The sequence below is a fragment of the Pleurodeles waltl genome, chromosome 12 (assembly GCF_031143425.1).
Source record: "Pleurodeles waltl isolate 20211129_DDA chromosome 12, aPleWal1.hap1.20221129, whole genome shotgun sequence".
Lineage (NCBI taxonomy): Eukaryota > Metazoa > Chordata > Amphibia > Caudata > Salamandridae > Pleurodeles > Pleurodeles waltl.
Genome location: NC_090451.1, coordinates 538,247,996 through 538,263,473, shown reverse-complemented (window position 1 = coordinate 538,263,473; position 15,478 = coordinate 538,247,996). Strand labels below are relative to the sequence as shown.

The following is a 15,478-nucleotide window of genomic DNA, read 5'->3' as shown; positions in this document are numbered from 1 at the left end:
AGAACGGGACAGGGAGCCCCTTCTATGGCCTCGACAGAGGCGAAAAGCAGACTGCCGGTGGCGAGGGGCAGAGGAAAGACCAAGCGACCGAGCCATAGCCCGGGAATCCTTGAACCTCTCCAAGGCCGAGTCCGCTTTGTCTACAAAGAGACGGGAGCCATCAAAGGGCATGTCCATGAGGGATTGTTGGACATCCCCAGAAGAACGCAACCATGCATGGCGTCTTAAGGCCACCGTCCTAGCAACTGATCTGCCCAGAGAGTCGGCCGTGTCCAGCCCACAACAGATTGTGAACTTTGCTGCATCTCTCCCATCGTTCACAGCTTGGGAGACGATAGCACGGGCCTCCTACGGTATCTGCGGCAGGACTTGCGCAACTATATCCCACAAAGAGTGGGTTTACCGTCCCAAAAGGCATGCAGGGTTCACAGACCACAGCGAGAGACTGGAGGAAGAAAACAACTTCTTTCCAAACTGTTCCAGCCTTTTTGATTCCCTGTCCGGAGGTGCGGAAGGGAATGCGCCTGAAGAACAGGAGGCCTGGATGACAAGACTCTCAGGCGTGGGGTGTTGGGATAGGAATTTAGGGTCATTCAGGGCAGGCCGATGGCGGCGTGCGATAGTCCTAGACACAGGAGCCCCTGTGTTGGGTTTGGACCAAGTACCCAAAAGGACATGGGTGAGGGCTTCATTGAATGGTAAAAGGGGTTCTGATGTACAAGCCCTGGGCTGAAGCACCTCCGTCAGGAGATTGGACCTGACCTGTACAGTAGGAAGCTCAAGGCCAAGGACCTCAGCTGCCCTATTGACTACCATACCATAAGTTGCTCCTTCTGCCGTAGCCACGGTAGGAGGAGAAAGCATGCCAGCGTCTGGAGAAGTATCCAGACCACTGGCGTCACCAAATTCCTGAGCCCTGGGCAAGGGTCGTTCCCCATGGGGCACATTACTGTTGGCTATTTCTGCCCCCCTTGGGGGCAAATCGGCCTATTTTTGTAAGGCCCATCTGCACCTAAGCCCACCAGAAACCAGGAAAGATTTTTGTTTTAAAGAAAGGACGGTGGGGGTATGGCCATACCCCCGCCTCAAATAAATGGGGACAAAGTTGTTCTGTCCACCGGTGGGCAGATGGGGCAATTACCCTAGATCCACACCCCGGCAGTGGTGGGGTGTGGGGGGGGGGGGGGGGGGAGAAGAAAGCCTACTAGATGCCAGGGAATTCAAAATAGAAACAAATTGTGGAGTGGTGGCTACCAAACAAGATTGGACATGGTGATGCCCCCACCCCAACTGAAGGGGGTAACAGTCTTTCAGCTCTCCCCCTGCACACTAAAATATCTTATCCCTCGGCAAGCAAGAGCACATTTGATTATTTTTGTGTTTTGGTTATACATTTGGGCCATGAGAGCTTGTCTAACTATCAAAATCGTCCCACTTGGAATGGTGAGGGCTGCACTTTTTGGACTTTGGGACGCTGCCATGTAGAAAAATCTATGAGACCTAGGGCCAGATGTATGAATCTGGCCCAGTGCGATTCGGTAATTGCGATTTTTAAGAAATCGCAATTACCGAATCGCAAAGGGCCATGTATCACATTTGCGATTCGGTAATTGCGATTTCTTAAAAATCGCAAATGCAATTACCGAATCTCAAATTGCAATACAGGCCCCATTCGCAGCTATGGGCCTGTTGGCACATAGCTGCGAATTTTTTCCATTTTCGCAAATTGCGATTTCTGTAACAGAAATCGCAATTTGAGAAAAGCAAAGGGCCAGGGTGCCGGGGGCCTAAGGCCCCCTCTCCTGCACCCCATTTTTTTTTTTTTTAGACATGTAAAGGACACACATGCCAAAAGGGCATGTGTGCTTTACATTCCAAATGTAAAAATGCAGTTTTACTGCATTTTTTAATTTTGCACCAGGTTACCACCTGGTTGCTGGACATGGTATTTTGCACTTGCAAAATACCATTCTGCGAAAAATCGCAATTTGCGATTTTTTGCAGAATTGCATTGCGACCTGGATTTTGCGAATCGCAATTTGCGATTCGCAAAATCCAGGTCGCAACCCAGAAAATCGCAATTTTTGCGATTTTCGGTATTTGGTCTGCGAATGCATTTGATGCATTGCAGACCCCGATTTTGCACTCGCAAACGACCGATTTCGCTGTTTGCGAGTGCAAAATCAGATGATACATCTGGCTCCTAGACACATATGAAAACCAAACATCTGGGTGAATCCAGGGTGGTGTGTTTCACATGCACCGGCACTATTTTCCTACCCACAATGCCCTGCAAACCTCCCAGCTTGCTTGAAATCCCACATTTTTGTGATGGAACCTTCTGGAATCTGCAGGAATCCCAAAAATTCCTACCACCCAGCATTGTCTCATCTATACCAATAAAAATTCTGCTGCACTTGCCAGCCTAAAAATGTTTTTTTCCAAACTGCCCTTTTATATCCACTTTGGTTCCCCCTCAATTTCGACATGTTTTTGGCTCTTTCCTGTCACAGGCAAGGCCCACCTACACAAGTGAGGTGTCATTTTTATGGGGAGACTGAGGGGAACTTTGGGTGGTAGGAATTCTGTGCCGGTTTAGTGATTCCACACAGAAATGTGGGAAAATTTTGATTTTTTAGCAAAATTAGGTTTGCAGAGGATTCTCGGTATATAAAAAGAAAAAAAGAAAAAAAACACTGTGGTATCCACGCAAGTCGCACCTCCCTGGACTCCCTCTGGTGTCTAGTTTTCAGAAATGTCTGGGTTTGGTAGGTTTTGCCTAGATGGCTGCTGAGCCCAGGCACAAAAACACAGGTGCCCCCCTCTGCAAAAACAGGTAGTTTTGTACTTGATAATTTTGATGTGTCCATGTAGTGTTTTGAGGCATTTCCTGTTGCGGGCTGTAGGCCTACCCACACAAGTGAGGTACCATTTTTTAACGGGAGACCTGGGGGAAAACGCTGGGTGGAAGGAAGTTTGTGGCTCTCCTCAGATTCTAGAACTTTGCAGCACCGAAATGTGAGGAAAAAAAAGTGTTTTTTTTGGTCAAATTTTGAGGTTTGTAAAGGATTCTGGGTAACAGAACCTTCTGAGAGCCCCAACAAGTCACCCCATCCTGGATTCCCCTTGGTGTCTAGTTTTCAAAAGTGCATGAGTTTGGTAGGTTTCCCTAGGTGCTGGCTGAGCAACAGGTCAAAATCCACAGCTAGGCACTTTACAAAAAACACATTCGATTTCAATGTAAAAATGTGATGTGTCCATGTTGCGTTTCCTGTCGCAAGCATTAGGCCTACCCAGGTGAGGCACCATTGTTATCGGGAGACTTGAGGGAATACAGAATAGAGGAACAGGTGTTATTTCCCCTTGTCTTTCTCCACATTGTTTCCTATCAAATGTAAGTGTGTAAAAAAGACATCTATTTTAGAAATGCCCTGTAATTCACATGCTAGTGTAATTTTGCATCTTTAAATATTGTCAGTGGGGTTGGGCACAGAACTTAGAAAGAAAGAACCCCTAATCAGTTTTCAAATATACTCCTCACTGTAGGGAAGAGTTTCCTGCTCAGACATATCAAATCTAAGGTCGATAGAATGGAAAACAGTAGATAAAGATATAGAGGTAATAAAAACCTGGTTGAAAAATATGATTTACCTAAACCACTCGCTACACAGCTGTAGCTCAACAATATAATCAAATAAGGGGAACCCTTTAATCCAAAGAACAAGGGTAATCAAGTACAAAATAGACAACAGTTTTGCCAGATTTGTATTTTTTTTTTATTTTTATACAAAAAGTACTTATGTGGTTATGGGATATACAAGAATCAATTCATGAAGGAAATAGTTCATAGTAGACACAATTAGAGTTATTTTCAAACAAAGATTGTATATTTGTAGAAGTATATACAAATTAGTCATAAGCAGACTATTCATTCCTTCAAAAAGATTGATATACACAGACTGATCCATCAAAATAAAAAAACAATTAAGTACTCCAAGTGACGACGTAGTGACTAGTACAAAGACATTGATTTCCATTCTTGTTTGTCATGGCACATTAACTTTAAATACTTGGCAAGAATCAATAGGTCAAGCCCAAATGAACAACTGCATGAAAACAAATCGAAAGAATAATCAAACGTTTTGAGTGCCTAATGTGTTATAATCGGGGTGTTCTTGACCTAGGGAAAGTCAATGTTTCAACTTCAATATTATAACTTTGCAAAGGTTTTCATCAGGATCAAGGATGTCTAGTAAACACCTACAACTGAGAGTATAACAGAAACCAGTCTGCATGGGGCACATAGAACTCCCCATGGTGCATATATCCATATGAAATATCTTACCCATCCAGAACTAATTTGGGTTTACAATTTTTCATGTATCTTGATTAAAGAATGCTTTGTGTCCGGAAAAGAAAAGACATAAGAATCCATACCATCAATGATGGGGATTAAGAACTTCAATGCTGAAAGAGAAAGTACAGAAGAAATTGCGGGCGGGGAGAGTTGCTTGTCTGGACATTGAGAGAAGGTGCATTATGGACAGAGGGACACTCAAAAAGAAAGAACTCCAAGTGCTCACTCAAGAGTACTGAGGTGCAGCACACAGAGTCCAAAAGACACCTGCTCAAAGTCAAGTTAAAGATCCTGGGTATCTTGAAAAGGAGGGAACTCAGTGTCCATGCATCACACTCTAAACACACAAGGTGCCACTGCACATGCTGTTATGCAAAACCCCATGAACAACCAAAGCGCCAAACCATCAAACCTGTGCCACACACGTTTGTTAGCCTACCAACGTGAACGCGTAAAGAAGGAGGTCACCACTGTGCCCTGGACATGAAAGCATTCATGGTATGAATCAACAACCTAAATACTTCTAGATGCACCGCTATTGTCAATGCAAACAACTACATCAAATTAGTAATGGTTACAAAATACTACTAACTTAGTCAAAAACCGACACAGGCTGCACTGAATGATGAGGAACGATCATACATGGTCTCTGTCAACATGCATGTAATTTAAAAAAAATTGGAATGTCGCCACAATCCACCAGGCAATGAATCATCACAAGAATTGTAGAGTAACTAATATATATACATAGGACCCACTAAGGTTAAAGGCTGCGAGCGTCCACGTAAAATCAACGCTAGGACATCAAGGGCAGAAGAAAAGAATAGACCATGGCCTGGGCAGATTCAATTGTATACGCCGTGGTATACAATGGCTGCGGGGGACCACATACAACCAACGCTTAATTGTCAAGAACTACTAGATCATGGCCTGGGCAAATTCAACGTTACCTGTTGGTGTCAGACCAGAAATGACGCTGGCATGAACAATCAAAAGAGAGACATTCAAAGCCCATATAAAACATATGAAAAACGGCCTTGGTGTCTAAAACAAAGCATCCACTGTGCAGCCACCACACACTGTAAAAACTACTGGCATAAATAGAGACAACCAAGGATCTCTCAACCTAGCATTTCTTAGACTTAAAATGCCAGTATACAGTACACTGAATAGCCACATTCACATCTAAACCTCTATTGTCTACTAATGCAACAAAAGTACAGTTCACCAATCTAGGCAGCTACTGGGCCGGATGGGAGGGAGGAGCTGACACTTACATATGAATGGGCTGTGTCCTGATCCCACACAAAGGGGTGCATAACCCCCTGTAGTGAGTCTGGAGCATGGCAGGAAAGGCAGGGACTCTGTGCACCTCAAACACCTCTCTTTGAAGTCTCCCCACTTCAAAGGCACCACTATGTATAAGAACTGATTCCAAACCCCACAAACTCAGTACTCTTCTGGACCTGTGGATACTCTGCTAGGAAGAAGGACTGCTGTGCTGCTGAAAGGACAGTCACTCTGCCTGCTCTGCTGACCTGCTGCCTGCTGCCTGCTGCCATTCATGCTTAGCAGTGAATAAAAAGGACTTGAATCTCTCCAACCCTTGACCAAAGTGACTCCAAGGGCTTGCCTACTCTTGTTCAGAAGTTTCATCGCCATCAAAGACTTGTCTTCATCCTGCAACAGCTCCTGGACTTTGCTTGCTGCAAAGCTTGCCCTGCCAAGTGGTAGCAGTCCAGTCATGGGCCCCTGGTAGTGGATATAAAGTGCTGCAACTGCCAGAAGCTTTGCATCAACGCCTATACATTGCCGCTTCTGCGAGTACTGTGGACATTGTAGCACAGTCGACCGTGGCGGGCAGGACCATGCATTGCCGACTGCACAACACATTGCCTCCATTCCTGACGCATCAGCTACATCTGCTGTATCAACGCCAACGTATTGCCTTCTCTGATCCCTGCATAGAATCCTCAACCTCAAACCAAGGAACTCTATTAAGCGGTCAAAGGCTGGTCCTATTCCTGACCCACACTCCATAGTGGTTTGTCTGAATTTTCAGACTTGAACCAATCTAGCATGACCAGAACAGACAGTCCAGATTGGCTCTTTATGCTTCTAAGCAATACAACTAAATGTATTCTTTACAAAATTCATATTGTAATATCTACTTATTGGATTTTTGTCATTACTCTTGTTTAGCTCATTAATTTAAGCTCTATTTTTCTAACCTGGTGTGGTATCGTTTTGTGTAGTGTTTTCACTGTTTTGCTGTTTAAAGTGTTGCAGATATACTTTACACATTGCCTCCTAAATTAAGCCTGCCTGCTCTGTGCCAAGCTACCAGCGGGTGAGCATAACTTAATTTATGGTGTGTCTCTGACATACCCTGACTAGGATTGTGGTTCCTGCTTGGACAGGGTGTATACCTCTGCCAGCCAGAAACCCAATTTCTAAAAAGCACTCTTTCTTTTACAAATTGCATACTAAACGCAACATAAATTAACCATATGCTATTATATAATATGTGCGAAATTTAGCAATATCCAGCAATCCAGTAAAGAATATTAGCCATTAATCGAGTTTGTTGACATATACATGTTGCATGGGTGTGGAAAGGTTAAAACAATGACAGAATATTTTTAAGAGATGAAGAAAGAATGCAAAAACCTACATTGCTAGTTTTACTAAATGGGGTGTGCCCAGGGAATTAAGAGTATGGATCTTATTTTGCCATAAAGAGAGTGCATATAACGAAAGCATTGCTTAGTTAAAGAAGACTTGGGTTGAATGTAGCTATCATCAGTTCTGGGGGTTTAGAGGGGGCAGCAAAAAAATATTTTGAACATTTTAAAGTAGCCTGCATCAAAAATCCGGTACTAGAAACGGCAAAGTTTATGCGACCTAAAAAAGTATAATTTTCCTGGTTTTGAAATATTGCAAGAAATATGGCACATAAATCTTAAGATAATTCATATCATGACTTTTTACAGTTGAATGACGGCATGTTGCTGAAAGATGAGTGGGGTGGTGGTGAGTGGATGGGATAGAGGGAAGAGAGGAAGACAAAATCTGCTACGGGGAAAAGAATAGTTTGAGAGCAGAATTAAAAAGAGCTGTAGAAAATGTGAAACAGGACTCAAGAAAAGAGAAAGGCAAATAAGTTGAAGGACATGGAAAGGAAAGAATGAAACGTAATTTGAAATGTCTAGTGCGGTAACGAACAAATTAAAAATATAAATCGGTTGTGTACATACTATAGTGGTACTTGGCCTTTCTGCTTGGTATTGTAATCCTCCTGTTCCTTGCGTTTCTGCTCGAGCACCTCTGTTAGCGTTTGCAGGGACCTGGAGCGTTGCAGCTGAACTTTCTTGGCGTTGCGGGCGTTGTGGGACACAAAGTCAATGCTCACACCTTTCACTTGCATCTGAAGCACCGTTATGTCATGAAAGAATAGAGAAATGTACTTATTTATTTGGTATGCGTCTGTAGCACACTAGTGCCCATGGGCTTGTAGGCTTTATACATTTAAGAGAGAAGTATACAACAAGCATGGCAGCACAATAAGAATTAAAATAGATGAATGGAGATTAAGGGCTGAATTATGTCTTGGCAGAGAGGGAACTCCATCACAATGGAGACTGAGTTCCCTCCCCACCAAGACTGGTTCACCCATCTGATTTGAAATTTGGGCAGACCATAGTTTGACAACAGCAGAGACTACTCCATCTCTGCCTCTGTCAAACTCCTCTGACGGAGTAAGGGCCATCAAAGTTTTGGCTATAGGTAAGCCAGTCTAATTTAGATGGGGTCGGGGAACATATGGCTATTTTGCAATGCCCACCACCAACAGGAAAAACCTGGGCGTAAGCGGTACTGAAAAGTGCTCAACTTCCCCCTAGTCAAGGGAAGAACATCCCTGCGTTGGTACAGCCCAATGCTAAACAGCATGAAACGAAGGAACAGATTGTGTTAGGATTACACAGAGAAGCCACACTAGACAACTACTTTTATGGGAAGGTAGTTTCCTCCAACATTTTATCCTGACTACTCAAAACAATGAATACCAAAAGGTTTTACTTTTGGTGCATCGCTCACCGATGCAGTAGGGCCTTCCACCACATTGCTTGTTGTAGTAGATGACCTCAATATGATGGGCATGGTCATACGCATATAAAAAAGTAAGAAAGCGGAAAATAATCCCCACTAAAGTGGCAAAATATGAGTAGATGATAAAATTGGCACAGATAGTGGGCAAACAATGAAAGCCACGTAGTGCACTTTCTACTCAACTGTGTGCATGGGATTAGAGTATGACTCATTTTTTACCACTCTGTCACTGCATATGGTAAAGCACTTTAAGGGAAGGAGACTTGCACAGAATTTAGCTATCACTAGACCAGCAGGTGTGAAGAAGTAGAATTTAAAAAACATATATTAAAAGATCTTGAATGAGACTGCATCATAAGGCTTGTGCTGCAAGGAAGAAAGTCTGCTAATTTAAAAAGGTACGATTTTAGGTGGTTGGAAGCATTCAAAGAAGATAATGGGACCCCTGATCTAACAGTGTGCTGTGCAATTTAAGGGTGAATTACAGTCTACATAGAACTTTTGTAAAAGAACAGAGAATGGTGGTGCCGGAATGAGTTCGGTGTATGACAAGCATTTGCAATGCAATGGGTCTCGTATTTGCTCGAGTTAGATCTATTAGAGTTGTAAACTCCTAACCGGATTTTTCTTGCCACATAACTTGAAAATCAAAAGTATAACAGTTTCACATAAGCGAGCCAGTTTACAGCACCACTGCTGCTATGAGCATCAGCGATAAGGAGAGACACAAAAGGAAAAAGAAGTTTGCTCGCAAACTTATTGGCAAAAGTGCTATTACCCATTTAACAGGGGCGATAGCCAAGGCAGTAACAAAACCTCCCCAAGAAGGGACAAACGAAAACCATTTACCAACCTAAAAAACTAGCATATATGCAACAATGTAAAGAGAACTAACGTGACTCGATACACACAACCACTCTCCTTATACCAGCCTCTTTTCTTATGCTTCTGCCAATTGTCTCCATATATATGTATTGCTTTCATCCCCTGTCCCTATCTTCTACCTGCATTTTCTCTTTATCACTTCTATCAGCCCGTTTCCCCTCTCTCCTCTGTGTCTCCCATCTTCCCTCAGGTCTCTTTTGTAACTGTCTATCTATGCCTGCCTCCTGTTACACATTATCCCTTTTTCTCTAGCTCTCTCTAATCTCTCCTTTTTCATCTCTCCAATTCTTACACTCTGGCTTTCTCAATCCTGTTTCTCCTTTTCTCTTGCTTGTTCACTTCCTTACTTCCCCCTCCCTTGCCCCTTAAGTTTGCAAACCTGGTTCTGCAGCACCGTGGAGAATACAGAACTTAAAAGTAGTGCCAACCCTTCTCACAACCCAGCTATTAAAAAAATAAGCTTTTTCGTTCACTGTAGACATTACTGATTATTGAACTTGGTGCTTTTACTTCATTATTCTTGAGGAGCATGCCCAAGTGCCTCTTGTCGACTTCCAGGGGGCTTTTCGGTCTCCTAGTTATATGACTGATTATTACTGAGAATACAATACACGCCAAGCATAACCCTCAGTAAATATTGGAAAGGATGGTAAATACACCAGTGTTTGTATCTATAGCTTAAAGTACAATTTAAGTATGTAGTGTTATTTCCTGGTCTGCAAAATACCTTCACCTTAGCACTGAGGAATGTTTCAAGAACTGGACTGCGGGCACTCTGCTTTTGCTTATTCCTCCTTCTGTGTATGCAACAAAACACTGATAGTCTGTTATATACCTGTGTGTCAAGGCTCCATATGTACAACCAACAAGCTATTTGTTTTTGTTGCTTTAATGTAACATTCTACAAGTTACAGCCACAGGAGATTAATACAAGCATTCCACCCATTACATTATTGATGTACTTCAGTGCAACACCGTAAGTGGCCAAGGGTATGCGCAGCCATGGGTCCTGTGCTCACTGTGCCACTGGAACCATACTAGAACCGACTGAAGAGCAACAAACAGGGTGAATATGGTCTTGGGTTGCTTGTGTTCCAGTTAGGGAAGAACCTGGCCTGGCAGTTCGGGTCTGGAATGTTCTCATTGGAGCAGGGTCAAGACTGATTTGTATATGGATGGGTCCAAACTGAGGTGGCACGGTGTGCAAAATAACAGTGGATTGGGATGCTGCCTGAGTAATTACCAGTGGCCGAAATTCATTAAAGCATTGTATACATCCCTTTTGTGTATAGTTTAGGGTGTCACCCTAAGTGGGAGAGGTTTTCACAGATGTGGGTCCCACTCACAATGTCACTGGAACCAAGCTGTATCTGTCTGATGAACCCTAACTAGGGTCCTAGGTTGCTTCTATTCCAGTTCACTGAGAACCTAGCCTGACTATTCGGGTTGGAATTTTCCCATTGGAGCAGAGTCAAGACTGATTTGTATGTAGCATGGTGTGCAAAATATTGATGGATTGAGATGCGGCCCGAGTAATTACCAGTGGCGGAGATTAATTCAAACATTCCAGTCATCACTTTTTTTTTTACATACTTTAGTGCTTCTTAGGAGTTTGTCTGCTGCTCATCAGTCTACAATGAGCCAGATATCTACCATTCAATGCTTGCTTCTGGTCCATTTGTTTCTCTCGCACACTACAATAACATTGTAATTAATGACAATGGACAAACTTACTCCCACCTGTTCTTCCTCGCTAACAGCCTCTCTCCATCCGTTTTAGCTCATGCTCTTACTCTGGGCCCTTTATTAACTTTTAGCTTTTTTCCACTGCACCCTTCATCCACTCACATACACCCATTAATACAGATATCCATCTATGTACTCGCACCCATTCCAAGAGTGCTCAAAATCACTTGCGCTTACACAACCTTATACACTGTTCCTTCTTCCACTGCTCCAATCCCTCTCCTCCCAAACTCACCACACCACTCCTGCCATTGCAGGCGGCTTTTGCACCTTCATCCATCCATTTATACATTTAGCCATCAAACATACTACCATGCACTCACTCTTCCACTTATACGTTTAATCCCATACTCACTCATTTTTCAATTCATTCACACTGAGTCATTCCTAGTGCCTGTAGGAGGCTGGCCTGGTTTGTAGTGGGTACCTTGGGTACTTACACCTTATACCAGGTCCAGTTATCCCTTATTAGTGAAGTATTAGTGTTCTAGCAACTTAGGCTGATAGAGGTAGATATAGCAAAGCAGCTTAGGCTGAACTAGGAGACATGCAAAGCTCAGGCAATACCACTTATAGTTACACAGTACTTATACACAAGTAAAGACAATACTCAGTGTTACCAAAAAAAAAAAAAGGTATTTATTTGGGCGACACAGTCCTAAAAATATCTTAGAGACAATACTCCTTCTGGAGGTAAGTATTATTATACACAATATATACACTAGACACCAAAATTAGACAAGTAAATAGTCATAGAACAGTGCAAACAATAGGAAATGCTATGGAATGCAATGGGAGAAAATAGGTCTAGGGGCAACACAAACCATATACTAAGAAAGTGGAATGCAAATCACAAATTCCCCCCTAGACAGGTGTAGTGTGTGCAGAATCGCTGGGAGAGTAAGAATATAGTAAAGGTAAGTACATTACCCCATCCCAGAACCCAGAAAAGCAGGAGTAAAGGTCTTCAAGTTTCCTTAGGACACACTACACCTCGTGATTGGGATTTTGCAGTAACAAACCAAGTCTGCAAACAACAACTGCTGGATTCCTGGACCTGAAGACCTGCAAAAGAAGGGGACCAAGTCCAGAAGTCGAAAGAAGTTCCAGCAAGGACAGGAGCCCCTGCCAACCCAGAACAGGGTGCAAAAGAAGAGTCCCCGGTTAGTCGAAGACTGCAGGAATGCACCCTAGAAAGATGCCAGCGGGTTCCTGTGTGATGCAAAGGATGTTCCACAACGTGAAAATGGATGCAGATGGGATTTCGTGTTGGAAGTCGCCAACAAGCCTTGGTTACGGCAAAAGTGCGTTTTGCGTCAAAATGGCACTGGCTGGACCGAGGAGGGACCTGGGGGTCTGTGTGAGGAGGAAGAGGGAGCTCTCAGCACTTTAGAGAGCCCTCAGGATGCCAGGCAGCACCTACGGGAGTCCCAGGACACAGGGACAAAGGATAAAACGTGATTGGTGCAGCACATCAAAGGAAGGTCCCACGCCGCCGAAGAACAACTCAGCGACTCAGTGCTGGGGACCTGGGCCAGGCTGTGCACAAAGGAATTTAGCAAATAGTGCACAGAGGCCTCAGGAGGTGAAGAAGCCGCAGAGGTACCATCGCTCTCAGGGAGGCAAGGTCTTACCTCCTCCAAATTGCATCAGCAGGACCTCAGGACAGTCTATGATGATGGGGTCCAACCTCTGTGTCCTTAGGAGCACGCTCGTCGTTGTGAGGAGTCCAAGGGTACCAGTAGTCATCTTAGAAGGTGCCTGCTGGAGCAGGGGAGTGACTCCGTCACCCCACGGGAGATTTCTTCGGCCCTTCTGGTGCAGGGTGAAGACAGGGAGCCCTCAGAGCATGCACACTGTGAAAACTGTTTCAGTTGCTGGCTGGAGCTGAAGATGCAGAGGAAAAGTATCCCTTGTGGATACTTTGTTGCTGTTACAGCAGTTCCTGGAGTGGCTGCGGTTGATCAGAGGATGATGAAGTAGTTGCAGAGGATTCCTGAAGGAAACTTGCAAGCAGAATCTGAAGAGAACCCACAGGAGAGACCCTAAATAGCCCTGAGAGGGGGATTGCTACCTAATCAGGGAAGGACCTATCAGGAGGGGTCTCCGACGTCACCTGCTGGCACTGGCCACTCGGAGCCCTCCAGAGTGCCCCCACACCTTGCAAAGCAAGATGGCTGAAGTCTGGGACACACTGGATGAGCTCTGGGCACCACCCCTAGGGTGGTGATGGACAGGGAAGTGGTCACTACCCTATCCTTTGTCCAGTTTTACGCCAGAGCAGGGGACAAGGGGTCCCTGAACTGGTGTAGACTGGTTTATGCAAGGAGGGCACCATCTGTGCCCTTCAAAGCATTTCCAGAGGCTGGGGGGGCTACCCCCTCCCCAGCCTGTAACACCTATTTCCAAAGGGAGAGGGTGTAACACCCTGCTCTCCGAGGAAATGCTTTGTTCTGCCTTCCTGGGACTGTGCTGCCCAGACCCTAGGAGGGCAGAACCATGTCTGTGAGGTGGCAGCAGCTGTAGCTGCAGTGCAAGCCTCAGAGAGCTCGTTTGGCAGTACTGGGGTTCATAGTGGAGCCACCAGGATGCATGGAATTGGCTCCCCAATACCAGATTTGGTATGGGGGGACAATTCCATGATCTTAGACACCTTACATGGCCATATTCGGAGTTACCATTGTGAAGCTACATATAGGTATTGACCTATATGTAGTGCACGCGTGTAATGGAGTCCCCGCACTCACAAAGTCCCGGGAAATAGCCCTGAACTATGTGGGGGCACCTTTGCTAGTGCAAGGGTGCCCTCACACTTAGTAACTTTGCACCTATCCTTCAGCAAGTGAAGGTTAGACATATAGGTGACCTATAAGTTACTTAAGTGCAGTGAAAATAGTTGTGAAATAAGGTGTGCATTATTTCATGCAGGCTGCAATGGCAGGCCTGTGTAAGTGCTTGTCTGAGCTCTCTATGGGTGGAAAAAGAAATGCTGCAGCCCATATGGATCTCTTGGAACCCCAATGCCCTGGGTACCTAGGTACCATATACTTGGGGCTTATAAGGGGGGTCCAGTGTGACAATTGAAATTGGTAAATGAAATCACTAGCCTATAGTGACACATTTAAAAGCAGAGAGAACATATGCACGGAGGTTCTGATTAGCAGAGCCTCAGGGACACAGTTAAGCACTATACAGACACACATTAGGCCATAAACTATGAGCACTGGGGTCCTGACCAGCAGGATCCCAGTGAGACAGGCATAAACATACTGACATACAGGTAAAAATGGGGGTAACATGCCAAGGAAGATGGTACTTTCCTACATCTCCTCACCCAACTACAACCTAATCAATGAAGAAGCATTTTCACATAACAAGCAAAAATAATTGCATTTGCCAGTGGCTGTTTTTCTCTAGTATCTCTTTCACGTGTTGCTAATGCAGTACTGCCAGCATTACAAACCGTGCTGTCTACCAGTACAACTCAAATCTATTTAAAAAGCAGTCCATGTTCAATTTCAAGATCACATTAAAGCTAGCTAAGCATCTCCTGCACAACCATCAGTCTGACTGCACATCACGCTGCGGCATGAAGACCCTTACACAACGCATCATAGACAATGCCCACTGACCACAGATGAGGATGACCCCTGCCTCCTGATAATACTGAACCGCTCAGCTGCCTTCAAGAGAGTTAATCCATTGTACCCTCTTCGCCCCCAAGGAGTCTTGACTGGGATTCACCTTCATTTCACTGGGCAAAAAGCTTTCCAGCGCATTCCACAATGGCCTACCACCCCATGCCGACAGCTATTGCGGTTTAATAGTTACTAAAACACCCATGGTCATGCAGGACCCACCATATCTGTTTCTCACCTGTTCTTGATTGTTGTCTTCCATCCTTGGACTCCGAACTTCCTTCAGGGCTCTCGAATGCGTTGGGCTTGGCGACAATGAACGTCTGGGCTGGATCCCAGAGCCACAGCGGGAGTGTGCCTTAAGGAACCTAGGTGTTTCCACATTTGGTGTAGAAGAGCTGTCCTGAAAAAGAAATGGTCAACTGTAGTGCTAAACTTTTGGCAGTACATTACATTTGTACTCCCTTAAGACAACTTTAGAAAAACATGACCATGCTAAGCAAGGCATCCTTGAGAACTGAGAACTTCTAGGGCAGTACATGGTTTTATTCCGAGCAGACTAGATTGAAGGTACAGTAATTTCACCACATGAAAAATCTGTTACTACAACTTGCAGCTCTCCCTTGCACGAAATTAAGGCAATTCTGAGTTTCCCTGCCTAGAATTAGGGAGAACATCATGAATCAGAGTTACTGCACTGGACTTACACATTTTTTTACTCTCTGATAGTTTCTCCATGGAA

General features: G+C 44.4%; 1 protein-coding gene across 3 annotated transcripts in view; it reads right to left on the bottom strand.

Moving 5' to 3' along the window:
* Positions 1–15,478, bottom strand: part of ENKD1 (enkurin domain containing 1) — a 127,692-nt gene that overhangs the window by 46,695 nt on the left and 65,519 nt on the right. For all 3 annotated transcript variants that reach the window (XM_069217562.1, XM_069217564.1, XM_069217563.1), the window contains exons 5-6: positions 14,975–15,139; positions 7,615–7,784 (exon numbers count right to left, since the gene is read on the bottom strand). In XM_069217562.1, coding sequence (XP_069073663.1) covers positions 7,615–7,784; positions 14,975–15,139 — 335 coding nt within the window. The remainder of the gene's footprint in view (positions 1–7,614; positions 7,785–14,974; positions 15,140–15,478) is intronic.